The sequence below is a fragment of the Arvicola amphibius genome, chromosome 1, assembly GCF_903992535.2.
Source record: "Arvicola amphibius chromosome 1, mArvAmp1.2, whole genome shotgun sequence".
Lineage (NCBI taxonomy): Eukaryota > Metazoa > Chordata > Mammalia > Rodentia > Cricetidae > Arvicola > Arvicola amphibius.
In genome coordinates this window covers 120,078,069-120,094,097 of record NC_052047.1, presented here as the reverse complement: position 1 = coordinate 120,094,097, position 16,029 = coordinate 120,078,069, and the positions used below count along the sequence as shown (strand labels likewise).

The following is a 16,029-nucleotide window of genomic DNA, read 5'->3' as shown; positions in this document are numbered from 1 at the left end:
ATTTTTTTTTAAGAGGATGCTTATTCATAAAGGCAGACTGACTCAAACTACTAAAGACTTGGATATGATTCATTGTTGTAAATATGGCATGTGTAAGACTATAGGTTCTATTCCTACAGTACTGCAGAGAGAAAGGGTATTAATGTGAGCTCATTCAGGGTTTCTCTTGCAATCCGCAAATGCTGTTTTTCTTAATTAGTATATACAAATGTTAGCATGGCAGGATTATTTAAGGAAGCTACACATCATTGATTATATTACCCTATAAGCCATCTTACAAAATATCTTATGTTCTTGAGTGTTTATCTGAAATGCAGTTAATAATTTGTAATTTTTGAGGATAGGATGTAATTTTCCTGTATATTTTACAGTGTGCTATTATTTACAAATAGGGGAATATTAATATAAGCAAGCACCTGCTTTGTTTTTATAGATATGAAATACAGTATGCTCCTCAACCACCTCCAACAGTGTGTCAGTTTATCACTGCCACTGAAATGACCCTTCAGCGGTATGCAGCAGACATAAACAGCAGACTTATTAGACAAGTGGAACGCTTGAAACAAGAAGCTGTCACTGTGCCAGTTTGTGAAGATCAGTTAAAAGAAATTGAGCGTTGCATTAAAGTTTTCCTTCATGAGAATGGAGAAGAAGGGTCTCTGAGTCTAGCAAGTGTCATCATTTCTGCCCTTTGTACTCTTACAAGGTGAGCTAGCATGCTTCATATTAGATCATTGTGATGGAGGAGTGTCTATGTGTTACTTTCATTGATTAATAAAAAAAACTGCCTTGGCCCCTTTAAGAGAACAGAAAATTAGGTAGGCGGAGTAGACAGAACAGAATTGTGGGAGAAAGGAAGCAGAGTTGGGGAGACGCTTCAGGCAGTTGCCATAGTAGTCGCCATGCCTCTCCTCTCCGAGATGGACGCAGGTTAAGATCTCTCCTGGTAAGCGACCACCTCGTGGTGCTACACGGATTACTAAATATGGGTTAATTAGCCAATAATAGGCTGAAACTAATGGGCCAGGCAGTATTTAAAAGAATACAGTTTCCGTGTAATTATTTTGGGTAAAGCTAGCCGGGTGGCAGGACACAGCCCGCCATTCCATCTACATCATTGTTTTAATCCCAAATTTAGAATACTCCTAGTTTTGGCTTGTGTTAGAGTCACTTTGTTTCAGATTTTTAACTCTTCTCTAGTCTGTAACACCTAATCAAATCTGTTTTCATTGCCCACATAGGCGCAACCTTATGATGGAAGGTGCAGCCTCAAGTGCTGGGGAGCAACTGGTTGATCTGACATCCCGGGATGGAGCCTGGTTCCTGGAGGAACTGTGTAGTATGAGTGGAAATGTCACCTGTTTGGTGCAGTTACTGAAGCAGTGTCATCTGGTACCACAGGACTTGGATATTCCCAACCCAGTAGAAGCATCTGAAGCTGTTCATTTAGCCAACGGAGTATACACATCCCTGCAGGTGAACATGTATACATTTTATAAGTTGGGTTGGGAACATAGTTCGGTTGGTAGAGTGCTTGCTTAGCATGCAAGGAACTCTGGGTTTGATCCCTAGAACCACATAACCAAGAGTGGTTGCAAATGCCTATAATCCCAGTATTCAGGAAGTAGAGGCAGGAAGATCAGAAAGTTAAGGTCATCCTCAGTTTTGAAATTAGGTCTTAAAATAACAACTTCAACAAACAACCCAGCAGCAGAACAGATCATCAGGAAAGACAAGGCCCCGAGTTTTCTTAAGTTGAGGTCTTGCTTAAAATTGTGTGTACATAAAGCAATGACGGGGTGAGGTTTGCAGTTAATTCAACTGTTGAATATTGCTTAAGCATCCATTTAATAAGGATTGGAGCATAGGTCCTTTGTTTTTGTTTTGTTTTTTAATTTTTTGAAACAAGGTTTCTCTTTGTTAACAACCCTGGCTGTCCTGGAACTCACTCTGTAGACAAGGCTGGCCTTGAACTCACAGAGATCGCCTCCTGAGTGCTTGAATTAGACATGTGCCACTACCTTTCGACCAGAGTATGGCTTTGTATAAATTTTTTGGTTTGTTTGTTTTTTGAGTTGGGGTCTCATTTTCCCCTTTTTTTAAAATTTTTTTAAAGATTTTTTTGAGGTAGGGTTTTCTCTGTGTTAACAACCCTGACTGTCCTGGAACTCACTTTGTAGACCAGACTGGCCTCAAACTCACAGAGATCCACCTGTCTCTGCCTCCCGAATGCTGGGGATTAAAGACAGGCGCCACTGTGGTTTGGCCAGAGTGTAGGTTTTTATACATTTTTATTTATTTTTTTTTTTTAAAGATGGGATTTCATGCAGCTCTGGCTGGCTTGTATTCTCACCATGTAGCCCTTGCTGGGCTGGAACTCCTACCTCTGCCTCCTAATCCCAAGGGCTAAGATTAAAGGTGTGTACCACCACACCCAACCTCTGGAATTTACCATGTAGTATATCTCAGATTTATGGCAACCCTCAAACTTGCAGCATTCCCTCTGACTCTGCTTCCCTGAGCGCTGAGATTACAAGTGTGTGCCACAATGCCCTGTATGAGTTGCTTTTAATTTATGGGAGTGCATTATCAAATGTATAACTTAGCTAAAATTCGGAGAAACATTAACATATATATATATATATATTCTCTTTATAGGAATTAAATTCAAATTTCCGGCAAATCATATTCCCAGAAGCACTTAGATGTTTAATGAAGGGGGAATGCACCTTAGAAAGTATGCTACATGAGCTAGACAATCTCATTGAGCAGACAACTGACGGAGTTCCTCTGCAGACTCTAGTTGAGTCTCTTCAAGCCTACTTACGAAACACAGCCATGGGACTTGAAGAAGAAACTCATGCTCATTATATCGATGTTGCCAGGTAAGTGTGCTAGCCAGCTGTCAGATCAGCAATGATGACACATGCCTGTAATACCAGGGCCTTGAAGACTAAGGCAAGGACATGGCCAGTTTGAGTTATCCTGTCAGAGAAAGAGAGGTGGTAGGAATTAGGAGGCAGCTAGGTAAAAAGATTCTGAGCTCTAACCTAATTAAATTTACTTTTAATTTTTAGGGCAAATCTGATTACTGATACATGCTCATGCCTTTAAAAAAAACAAGTCCATTACTTCATAATAATTACAGATTCATTAGAGATCATCTGCAGTCATGTGCAAGTTCATCTCTTGTCTGACCTTACTTGCATGTTTATTGCTTATAGTACAATAGCAGTGTCATGAAATGGGCAGTGGAAAAGTCACAGAACATGCTTGTATTTCGCTAATAACACATACTCATTTTAGTGTCTGTTCCCTTTAGTAGCTTTATGCAGGTCTTTGTTGTGCACACCACTACCCTTTTGTTGCTATAGCTACATGTATATGCATAAAGTTCAATGTGTGTATTGGGTTTTATTTTTTGCTATATTTTGTGTTTGGTGGGGGTGGGGTGCTCTGGTGCACATGCGGAAGTCAGAGGGCATATTTATAGAGTCAGTTCTCTGCTTCCACTTTTACATGGGTTCTGGAGCCTAACTCAGGTTGTTGGGCTTGTATGACAAGTACATTTACCCACTGAGCCCTTTTGCCAGCTCTCAGTGTGAGTTTTTTTTAAGCCATTAAAGCATCTGAGGTGAACTTGACTGAAGAAATGGGTACCCCACATCAGACAAAGTTTTAATTTAGTTCATATTTATGTTTGGGAGATTAAACATTGTATGCTTTTCTATAATCCAGAAAAGCAGTTGGACTTTGAAACCCATTAAGATTACATAGCTCTCCAGATTTACATTGTTGTTGTGACTGAGCCCTATGCCCCCTTGCTAGTCTAGAGATTAAGGATCTCTTCAGCATTCTGACACTGAATTCACTGCAGAAAATATAAGTGGGTGAGGGGCATGGAGGGGCAGAAATAATGCCCACTTGATTTCCTTACATGGGAATTGCAAATTCCTTACATGGGAGAGGAAGGAGTAAAGATTTTTTTTTTCTCACATGTGATGTCTGCATCTGCTCATTCTGGTTTACATTCTTTACCTTGTTTAATTTTTATTATGTATGGAGAGGTACTCTTGCCACTGTGCACATATACAGGTCAGAGGAACTACTTTGTGCAGTTGCATGTCTACCTTTTTTTGGGTTCTGTGGATTGAACTCAGGTCATTGGGCTTTGATAATCTGATAGGATCTGCCTTTATCTAGCCATTCTAACAGCCTCCCCTTTAGTTATTTTGAAGTATTTTTCCTCTAAGATTTTTTTTTCTTAAATAGTTCAGGAAATACAAAATATGAACATATCTTTCATAAACTTTGTCATTCACTCAACAAAAATGCAGGAACAATTCCTTCATGTCAGTGCTGCATTTAGAAATTCTCTTTTTTCCCTGTTACTTTTTAGCTGTAGCTTCATAAGAGTGTAATAGACAGGTACCAGCTAAAAGTTGTTTAAAATATTCACATAGCAGCAGGATCATCATTTCAAGCAATGGTTAAAAATTTGACCTAAGCTGGGTAGTGGTGGCACATGTCTTTAATCGTAGCATTCTGGAGGAAGAGACAGGCAGACCTCTGAGTTTAAGGCCAACCTGGTCTACAGAGTGATGTCTAGGACAGGCTCCAAAGCTACAGAGAAACCCCGTCCCTGCCTTGCTTTCCCCCCTGCCGCCGCCCCCCCCCCCCCAAAAAAAAAAAGTTGGCTTAAATCGGTGTATCTTTTACTGAATTTCAGATCTCACTTTATTTGCTGTGTTTGGGTGTGTGAATGCAAGTGTGCCCATGTCTGTACATATAGAGGCTAGAGGTTGATGTCAAGTGTCTTGCTCTATTGTTCTGCTTTTTTTTTCTTTATTTTTGTTATTTTTGTTTTTTTTTTTAAATTGTAAGAGTCATTATGTCACTAATTGGCTGTACTTGCAGGATCCCCCTGTCTTGGCCTCCCATTTCTGGGTTCATAGTCATATAACACCATGCCTTGCTGTTTATGAAAGTTGTCATCTGCCATGCTCAAAATTTTTTTTGAAGTTTTGAAATGTGCATAATTCAAAACTGCATAATTCAAGTAGCAGGTACTTCCATTACTGTCTAAAATTAGTTCCAATTGCATGGCTATGACACCTGCACCTGACAATTTCTATAGGTCTATACTTCAGAATTAGGTTATTCTTGACAGTCTTATATATTAATGTAGTAATTTCTAAGGTATCACTCCCACTTTTGTAAAATTTAGGTCGCATAAGTAGTTAATTACATATTATTAAAACTGAATTGAAGTCATGGATTTTATAATGGAATTGGCACTAAATACTGTTTTCTCAAGCAGTTCCCATAATGCTAGCTTCTGTAGACTTTGCACAGCAGCTCTGAGACTTACAGGCTTTTGTGTTGCCCAAAACAAATTCTCCTTCAGGTGAGGTTTTTAATGCCCTTTTCTTTTTCTCTAGAATGCTGCATGCTCAGTATGGTGAATTAATTCAACCAAGAAATGGTTCAGTTGATGAAACACCAAAAATGTCAGCTGGCCAGATGCTTTTGGTAGCATTTGATGGCATGTTTGCTCAAGTTGAAACTGCTTTTGGCTTATTAGTTGAAAAGGTAAACATTAACTTGGTTTTATGAAAGGTGTTAAAGTGCAGTAGTCATTCACAGAAAGTGAACATTCCTTCTTTCTTTTTGCATAGTTAAATAAGATGGAAATTCCTGTAGCTTGGAGGAAGATTGACATTATCCGGGAAGCCAGGAGTACCCAGGTCAATTTTTTTGATGATGATAATCACCGTCAGGTGCTAGAAGAGATTTTCTTTTTAAAAAGACTACAGACGATAAAGGAGTTCTTCAGGCTCTGTGGTACCTTTTCTAAAACGTTGTCAGGTAATATTAGCATACTGGGTTAGGCTGTGTTAGCACTTTAGAAGGGATCATGATGGAGCAGGCTTGTTTTATTTGCACACATGTGAATTCTCAGTGCTTCAGATAAGCAGTTTAATCTTACCATTCAGGACCTGTTTTAAGATGATTTTTGTTTTTTAGGATCAAGTTCACTTGAAGATCAAAATACAGTTAATGGACCTGTGCAGATTGTCAATGTGAAAACCCTCTTTAGAAACTCTTGCTTCAGTGAAGACCAAATGGCCAAACCTATCAAGGCCTTTACAGCTGACTTTGTAAGGCAGCTCTTGATAGGACTTCCAAACCAAGCCCTTGGGCTCACACTGTGTAGCTTTATCAGTGCCCTAGGTGTAGACATCATCGCTCAGGTGGAGGCAAAAGACTTTGGTGCTGAAAGCAAAGTTTCTGTAGATGATCTGTGTAAGAAAGCTGTAGAGCACAACATCCAGGTAGGGAAGTTCTCACAGTTGGTAATGAACAGGGCTACTGTGTTAGCTAGCTCCTATGACACAGCCTGGAAAAAGCATGACCTGGTGCGCAGACTGGAAACCAGCATTTCTTCCTGTAAAACAAGCCTACAGCGAGTGCAGCTGCACATCGCCATGTTCCAGGTAAGCAGTTTGCTGTTTAGTGTGGTTTTCCTTATACACAGTTCATATATGCCAATATAAAAAAAAATGTATAAACTGCCTCCACTGTGCCAAACCAAAGTGAATACTTTCAGGATTTTTTTGTGTTTGCAATTAATGTGTTGAGGAACAATGAGTATTGATCATGAATATAATTTGTAACAGTTATATTTATTCATGATATAGGTTGATCTTCATCCTATATTATTGGATTTATGATTAAATTTATCTTTAAATAGGTTTTACGATGTTCTCACATACAATATATAGCTTTGGATCTAAGTAAATCTGCCTTTATTTTGAAAACTGCTTATAGATACCTATTTTCTCATGTTAGATTAGATTCTAACCAAACCTAGTTCTGATATCCTACCTATAGATAGAGGGGTGCTATCTCTTGTGGAAGATGACTTGTGAGGGTTAGGTAACTATCTGTGAAGATGGTATGCACAGTGTGACTCAGGGATGGCTTCCTTATTCATTCTTTGATAAATACAGGCTTCGACATTATCAGTAGCATCAAAAAAGTTGAAGGCATTGGAGAGTGTTCGTTTTTGGCATAAGCAGTGGTTATTTTGTTTCACTTTGGTCAGTGAAATTGTCTTTCCTTCTGTTGGTGGTTTTATTTTCACTGGCTATTTTCTTCATAATCATATTAGTTGTGTATTAATAGTCCTGCTTCTCACACATTGTCTGTGGGGTGGGTGGGGTAATGCTTTATGAATTACAAAAATGTTTTATGCTTTGAAATAATGTACATTTTGGATGTTATTACCTTAAAACTTATCAGTGCTGAGGTTGGGAATGTTAGTTGGCAATGCATGTACAGAGTCCAGTACTGCATAAACTGGATTTGATGGTACACACTTGTTTGGGCAGGAGGATCAGAAGTTGAAGGTCATCCTTTGCTATGTAGCAAGTTTGAGACCAGCCTTAGCTATATGAGACCCTGTCTAAAATCATAGTAACAGTAATAAAAAAACAAATGCCAAAAATTTAAAATTGACAGTTAATGTTAAGGGAAACTTGTTAGGAATCCTCTTCATTTTTAAATTTGGGCACACTTAAACTGTAAGCATAATGTATGATTATTAGATTATCATTTGCTATTTGGTGTTAGGAATCAAATCCAAGGCCTTACACATAATGTTAGATGCATCACTAAACTATACCCCAGCTCCTGTATTAGTTGTAGCCCAAATGACTGTCAGAACTTTAAAAAAGAAAAATGGTTTGATAGTGTGAAGAGTTCTTTTTCTGTCTAGTCTCCTTGCTAGACAATCCTACCAGATCCAAAACTAATTTCACTGCATCCTCTTACCTAGAGATTGACACACACAGCATAAAGACAAAGTATAATTTTTTGAAGTTGTTTTGTTTTTAAATGTAGCTCAAGCTGACCTGAAACTTGTTATTCTCCTATCTCAGTCTTGGCAAGTGCTGGGATTACAGGTTTATGCCACTAGATCTGGAAAGGTCAGTTATCTTTGGGCATGCCTACCTAATATAAGACTTATCAGCTGTCTTAAGAATTCCTGTTTGAATGTATTAGTGATCTCTGAGATTTACCAGCTATTCTCCATGTCAGGGAAGTTTTCATTTGGATGTGATACTTCTTTCACCAACTAATTATCCTTTCACTGCCACTCAATTTTCTGTCTTCTCCCAGTCTTACCTTATGCTACCCTTCACTTATTTATCTGAAGTTTTGTTCTACTAGTACTACATTCCTTTTTTCTTTAAATAGTGGCAACACGAAGACCTCCTTATCAATAGACCACAAGCCATGTCAGTCACTCCACCTCGGTCTGCAATTCTGACCAGCATGAAGAAGAAACTGCATGCTCTTAGTCAGATTGAGACTTCGATTGGGACTGTTCAGGTGAGTCTGACTGTCTTGCTGTTAGCACATTCTGATTTGCCAAGTAACTGACTAGTGACATTCCTCGTATCTGTGTCTGTCTTTGACTTCTAAACCAAGGGAGTATAATATAATCCCGTTTCACTTTCATTTTAATTTTTAGGTTTTTTTTTTTAGTGAAAATGAAGACCCAGGTTTAATTCCCAGCACCCACATGGCAGCTCACAACTATTACTCCAAGATCTGACACTCTTACATAGACATACATGCAGGCAAAACAACAATGTACATAAAATAAAAATAAATAAAGTAAAAAAAAAATGAAGATTAACTCCAAAACAAAGGTGTTTGAGGTGTTTTCTAAATTAAGCATGCCCGCCCTTGCTTCTTCTGAATCTGACTGATCCTAAAATGCTTAACATAGAGTGGAGAGTGTGATAAGGGCTCAGGGATTCTGCTGACTTTTACAGGAGAAACTAGCAGCCCTTGAAGCAAGTATTGAGCAGCGGCTGAAGTGGGCAGGTGGTGCCAATCCTGCACTGGCACCAGTACTACAAGATTTTGAAGCAACAATAGCTGAAAGAAGAAATCTTGTTCTCAAAGAGAGCCAGAGAGCAAACCAGGTACTGCATCCTGAACCTGTGATTGTTTTAAGATTATGAAAGCATCAGAATTTTGTGTTTAGGTGCTTTTTGCTATTTCAGATCTAGGAATACTGATGTGCACTACTTAACAGCCTTTGTAAACAATTAGTGTGTTTTCATAAGAGTCTTAGGTTCTCAGAACCAGTTCTCATTCAGATTCTAAAATGCATAGGTAGTGTTGTTTTTTACATCATCAGTCTCCTTCCCCACCCTGTGTGGGTTCTCTCTTCACAGGTCACTTTTCTCTGCAGCAACATCATTCATTTTGAAAGTCTACGAACAAGAACTGCAGAAGCCTTAAGCCTGGATGCCGCCTTATTTGAACTAATCAAAAGATGTCAGCAGATGTGTTCATTTGCGTCACAGTTCAACAGTTCAGTCTCTGAGTTAGAGCTTCGTTTATTACAGAGAGTGGTAAGTCCTGTGGGAGTAACTAACTAGAAGTATTAAAAACAATAAGGCCAGCAACACAAATTAAAGTTGTGATTATTTAAGACTAAGTAATATAACAAATTGTTCCAATTGAATTAATGCTTATTCTGTTTAGGACACGACTCTTGAACATCCCATTGGCAGTTCTGAGTGGCTTCTGTCAGCACACAAACAGTTGACCCAGGATATGTCCACCCAGAGGGCTGTTCAGACAGAGAAGGAGCAACAGATAGAGACTGTCTGTGAGACCATCCAGAGCTTAGTGGACAGTGTAAAGACTGTGCTCACAGGTCATAACCGGCAGCTTGGGGATGTCAAGCATCTCCTGAAAGCCATGGCTAAGGTAATGCATCTCACTGACACAGTTTCCTGACTTAAGACCTTACAGGTCACATCTTTGTGGAAAGATGTGACACTTTGTAATTAAAAATAACTTCTCAATTTACATCTTGCAACTTGTTTGTAACTAGGTCAGAATGTGTTTTCAGCAACTTTTTTTAAATAAAGCAGACATTAAGATTTTTGTACAAAGAGAATCTGAGGCTTAAATAGATGAACTTAGTGTCCAATGGAGCAGCTATTTTGGTTTTTAGTTTCTTCTTCCCCACTTGTGTCTCCAAACAAATAAAAGCTTTTCTCCGAAGTGAATTAACTACTGTCTCTTCTTCCAGTACCCTACTTAGTGTGATTAATAAGAAAATCCATTCCCCAAAAGATGAAAGTACTTCATCATTTTGATATTTCTTTTTATTTGGTACTAGAAATAAAGATCCTGTAAATAAAAGAAACTGACATATAATAGGCAGATCAAACACAGTGACATTTAGATCATTTATTACCTCTTGATCATAAGGTGACTGTCTTGAGAGGAATTGCTTGAACAAACAAGTCTGTTGCTAATGGATTGTGTATTGGTGGCAGGATGAAGAGGCTGCTCTGGCAGATGCTGAAGATATCCCCTATGAGAGCAGTGTCAGGCAGTTCCTGGCTGAATACAAATCATGGCAAGACAACATTCAGACAGTTTTGTTCACGTTAGTCCAGGCCATGGGTCAAGTTCGAAGTCAAGAACATGTTGAAATGCTGCAGGAAATCACTCCAACCTTGAAAGAACTGAAGACACAAAGCCAGAGGTAAGGGTCAACTCTCATGACATAGAAGCAAAGCCTAAATATTTACTGATGTATTTGTAAATAGTTACCTGATAAAAACATTCCATAAATAAATGTTTCATAAATTTTGTATTTCAGTATCTATAATAATTTAGTGAGTTTTGCATCACCCTTAGTCACCGACGCAGCAAACGAATGTTCAAGTCCAACATCATCTGCTACTTACCAGCCATCCTTTGCTGCAGGTATGAAAGAGGCCAATCTTTATGTGTTGACCGTTTATACATACAGGTTAGGTGCTTAGGGATAGGTGAAGGTCTATTGTGTTTATAGTCACTACCTTTTAAAGGAGTCTTTAACACTGTCATATAACAAGGCTCAGTAATTATCATTAAAAGAACTTAAATAGCTGAAATACATGTTTTGTAAAATACTCTTTAAGCATGGTGGTGGTTTAAAAGTTTATTTTAGCTGGGTGATAGTGGCACATGCCTAATCCCAGAACTCTGGAGGCAGAGGTAGGGTCTCTGAATTCAAGGCCAGCCTGGTCTATCTAGGACAGCCAGGTCTGTACAGAGAAACCTTGTCTCGAAAAAAGAAAAACAAATTTTATAAGAGCCAGGCCTGGTTGTACATGCTTCTAATGTCTGTACTGAAGAGGGTGAGGCATAAGATTGTGAGTTTAAGACCAGCCTGGCCTAATAGTAAGACTGTCTCAAAACAAACAAACAAACAAAAAAACAAGACAAAAAACCAGTGAGTGCTTACCATTCTTGCAGATGGGAGCAGTTCCTAACTCAGAATTTCCTGTAACTCCAGTTTCAAGAGATCCAGTGCCCACTCTGCCCTCTTGGGGTGTGCGTGCACGCACACGTCACACCCACACTCACACACAAATCGAATAAAATCTTTATAAATAAACCAAACTGAAAAAGCAATCAGCAAATGTAATATTGTTCTATATTTAAAATAAGAATTTTATTTTGTTCTGAATTTAAAATAAATGGATTGGTTTTCCTTATAAAGAATAACTAAAGCCAAGTATGATGGTGCATGCCTATAATCCCAGTCCTTGGGAGGCCAAGGCAGGAGGCTTGCAAATCTGGGACTTAAATAATCTCAGACTTTCTTCTTTTTATTTACTTATTTACTTCTTCACTTTTTATTTATTTTAATACATTTCTACATTGCTGTGACTGTCCTGGAACTTGGTATGTGGACTAGACTGCCCTTTTAATTTTAAGATCTAATTTTTTTTCTTGTTGATACTTTAGAATAGTAGAATTAGAATAGAAAAATCCGTTTGGAATCTTTCGTTTCAAAGTAAGCCATGAAAACTACTGCGTGCATAGTAGGGTTCCCCCCTCCTTTTCTTCTTTTATTTTATTTTATTCATTTGTTGTTTTTGAGACAAGGTTTTTCTCTGGGAAAGAACTGGCTGTCCGGGAACTCATTCTGTAGACCAGGCTGGCCTCAAACTCAGAGATCGACTTGCCTCTGCCTCCCGAGTGCTGGTATTATAGGCGTGCACCACTGCCACCTCGCTTTTTTTCCACATTTTTTTATGATAATACATTCACCATAGATCATTTTATGAGTGTGGTTTTCTGTTGGATTTTCCCAGTTAATGTTAAATTGGTAATGGCTTAATGTAAAATTAATTAATGTCCCAAAAGTATATATCAAGCTATGCTGACATCTCCATCCATCCATCCATCCATCTTTTTTATGTGCATTGGTTTCTTGGCTGCATGTATGTCTATGTGACGGTGTCAGGTACCCTAGTTAAAAAGAGTTGTGAGTTGCCATGTGGGTGCTGGGAATTGAACCTGGTTTCTCTGGAAGAGGAGTCAGTGCTCTTAACTGCTAAATCATCTCTTCAACCCAATACTTAGGATACTTTTCTTTAAAAAAAAAAAATTATTTATTTATTATTTATTTATTATGTACACAGTATTCTCTCTGTGTGTATGCCTGTAGGCCAGAAGAGGGCACCAGACCCCATTACAGATGGTTGTGAGCCACCATGTGGTTGCTGGGAATTGAACTCAGGACCTCTTTGGAAGAGCAGGCAATGCTCTTAATCTCTGAGCCATCTCTCCAGCCCCCTTAGGATACTTTTTATTTTTAATTTTTTTTAGACTTTATTTAACTTTGTTTCATGTGTATTGTTATAATGATGTCAGATTCTCTTGAATTGGAGCTACAGACAGCTGCAAGCTGCCATGTGGGTGCTGGGAATTGAACCCGGGTCCTCTGGAGGAGCAGTCAGTGCTCTTAACCACTGAGCCATCTCACCAGCCCCTACTTTTTATTTTTAAAAGATAGCATCTCATTGCTAAGCCTGGTTGGCCTAGAACACACACAGAGATTCGCCTGCATCTGCCTCTTGGGAACTGGATTTAAGGTGTAGCCATCAGCCTTGCTGCTGCTGCTGCTTCTTCTACTCCAGTATATTTTGGCCATGGTATTTCTCCTACTCCAACTCTCCCCAGATTTATTTGTTTATTCCCTCCCTCCTTCCCTCCCTCCCTCCCTCCCTCCCTCCCTCCCTTCCTTCCTTCCTTCCTTCCTTCCTTCCTTCCTTCCTTCCTTCCTTCCCAACGTCTTTTTTTTTTTCTCTCTTTTTAAAAAACGAAATTCCAACACTCAGGAGGCAGAGGGTAGATCTCTGTGGGTTCAAGGCCAGACGGGTGTACAAAGTTCCAGGATGACCAGGGCTACATGAATAACTCTGTCTTAGAAGCTCAAACAAAACAAAACACATATACACAGAAGAAAAAAAAACCACATGAAATAATCTGTTTTATCATCCTTATTGTGTATGGAAAATGCTGCTGTTGACTTGGAGTCATCCTCCACCTCTGGCTTTTAAAATCTTTCTGCTTCTACATAGATTGTTGAGTATTGAAGGGAAAGGTGTATTACAGATATCCCATTTAGGGTTGAATCTTCTAAAGTTTCTCTCTAATGTTAAGTTGTGGGTCTCTGTGTTAATTAACCATCTACTGCAAGAAGAAATTTTGACCATGAGGCTGAGTGATGCGCTGACATGGGTCCCAGCTATGTGTAGTGACTGTCTCTGGTAGAGAGCCACTCTGTAGTTGACAGAGAGTTGCAGAGGAATTGAGATTGGTTGGGAGGAGTGGTTTAGGAGGGTGATGAGGAAGCTTTTTTTCTGCCTTTATGATTTTTAATGTATGAATGGTTTGTCTGCATTGTGCACCATATAGGTGCCTTGTGCCCTCAAGAGTTCAGAAGAGAGTGTTGGGAGTTGAACAAGAACACCTGTAAGAGCAGCAAGTACTCTAAACTGCTCAACTGTGTTTCCCAGCCCCAATCATTAAGGAACACTTTTTGTGGTGTGTGTGTGCGCGTGCGCACACATTGGTGTTTTTTTTGAAGGGGAGTGGTTTTTTTTTTTTTTTTTTTTTTTTTTTTTCCTTCGAGACATGGTTTCTCTGTGTAACAGCCCTATGCGTCTTGGAACTAAATCTTGTAGACCAGACTAGCCTTGAATGAGATCTGCATGCCTCTGCCTTCCGAGTGCTGGGATTAAAGGTGATCTCTACCACTGCCTTTAATCTTTACCACTGGTTTTAATTTTTAGTGTTTTTGTCTGCCTACATTGCCAAGGAAGACAGGAAGAAGGTATTGGATCCTCTGGAACTAGATAGTTACAGACAGTTGTGAGATGCCATGTGGGTGCTGGGATTTGAGCCCAGGACTTCTGGAAAATTAGCCAGTGTTTTTTGAGGCAAGGTCTCTCACTGCACCTTACCTGGGTTCACAGATTGGCTGACCAGTGAGCCCTAGAGATCCACTGTCTCCGCCTTCCTTGCACTGGAATTACAATTGCACTCTGGCTTTTAATGCCCTAATTGCTCGAGGTATTGATTGCCACTGTTTATCATTGTGTAGTGAAGATCGTTATGTTGTACAGATTCATCTATTGAGAGTCCCACTATTGAAATTGTAATTTTAGGAACATAATTGTTATGTCAAGGGATAAGGACTTTTACCATCATAAACTTTTCAAGATTGAGTACTGTGGAGTACTTACTATCGGCCACCTCCTTGTTTGTGTGCTGCTGCCACCCCCACCCCTGTTTCTGTTTGCATGCAAATTGAGGCACCAATTCTTTCTCTGTAGCTGTCCGGAGTAACACTGGTCAGAAGACTCAGCCTGATGTCATGTCTCAGAATGCTAAAAAACTTATTCAGAAAAATCTGGCTACATCAGCAGATACTCCACCAAGCACCATCCCAGGAACTGGCAAGAGCATTGCTTGTAGTCCCAAAAAGGCTGTCAGAGATCCTAAAACAGGGAAAGGTAATCAGCTAGAATATGGATGCCTTATATATAATTCTATATTAAATAAAAGACTGGCTTGACTAATATGTGTTTTTGCTTTATAGCTGTACAAGAGAGAAACTCATATGCAGTGAGTGTGTGGAAGAGAGTGAAAGCCAAGCTAGAGGGTCGAGATGTTGATCCAAACAGGAGGATGTCAGTTGCTGAGCAGGTGACTATTTTTTAAGCTTAAACTGTTAGAATGCTGCTGGATCTCATTTACCCATTTCCTTATTTAATCAAGAAATAAGGCCCTCGGGCTAGCAGAATGGCTCAGTGGGTAAGGATACTTGCCACAAAAGCTTGACAACCTAACTTCAGTCCTTGGTTTCACATGGTGGAATAAAGAAAGCCAATTCACTCAAGTTGTCCTCTGACCTCCTTATGTCCTCTGCTGTGCTCATGCACAGTTTCTCTCTTACTCTTTCTCTGTTTCTCTGTAACAAAAAGAGGAATCAGCCCCTAAACCTACATTCAGGAGTCAGAAGGTTATCGGTAACATTGTTGTAGAGTTGTCAAATGCTCATGACTTGACTCTTCACTACTTAGGACTTTACTTTCAGGCAACGTCTTCTATAGAAATTTAAGGTGTGCCTTCCATAGAAATTTAAGGTGTGCCGGGCAGTGTTGGTGCACACCTTTAATCTGAGCACTCTGGGAGGCAGAGGCAGGCGGATCTCTGTGAGGTCAAGGCCAGCCTGGTCTACAAGAACTAGTTCCAGGACAGGCTCCAAAGCCACAGAGAAACCCTGTCTCGAACCCCCCCCCCCCCAAAAAAAAAAAAAAAAAATTAAGGTATATGACTGCTCTAATCATCCACCAAACTCAAGTTAATTCTTTAAAGATTCTGAAAGTTTCAGATAAAGAAGGATGACAGTTTTTGGAGGTCATGAATACCTGTGTGTTCCTGTCCATATATTTCCCCTATTATTAGTTGTGTGTGTCTGTATGGCATACTCCCACTCCTAGGTGCTGGGGATTGAACATAGATCCTTACAGGCACTAGGCAGGTACTTTACCACTGAGTTGTTCAAAGTTACAGGAAAGTGTAGCTAGTCATACTGTTACCTATTTCTTGCATGCACTTTTGTCATTCTTTTGTTCTACACAT

General features: G+C 39.4%; 1 protein-coding gene across 4 annotated transcripts in view; it reads left to right on the top strand.

Moving 5' to 3' along the window:
- The window catches only part of Smg1 (SMG1 nonsense mediated mRNA decay associated PI3K related kinase), a 101,288-nt gene that overhangs the window by 80,670 nt on the left and 4,589 nt on the right, over positions 1–16,029 (top strand). For all 4 annotated transcript variants that reach the window (XM_038321673.2, XM_038321682.2, XM_038321691.2 and 1 more), the window contains 14 exons: positions 434–706; positions 1,242–1,476; positions 2,659–2,885; positions 5,442–5,592; positions 5,679–5,868; positions 6,028–6,497; positions 8,263–8,397; positions 8,847–8,999; positions 9,255–9,434; positions 9,568–9,795; positions 10,374–10,585; positions 10,703–10,809; positions 14,718–14,897; positions 14,984–15,090. In XM_038321673.2, coding sequence (XP_038177601.1) covers positions 434–706; positions 1,242–1,476; positions 2,659–2,885; positions 5,442–5,592; positions 5,679–5,868; positions 6,028–6,497; positions 8,263–8,397; positions 8,847–8,999; positions 9,255–9,434; positions 9,568–9,795; positions 10,374–10,585; positions 10,703–10,809; positions 14,718–14,897; positions 14,984–15,090 — 2,848 coding nt within the window. The remainder of the gene's footprint in view (positions 1–433; positions 707–1,241; positions 1,477–2,658; positions 2,886–5,441; positions 5,593–5,678; positions 5,869–6,027; positions 6,498–8,262; positions 8,398–8,846; positions 9,000–9,254; positions 9,435–9,567; positions 9,796–10,373; positions 10,586–10,702; positions 10,810–14,717; positions 14,898–14,983; positions 15,091–16,029) is intronic.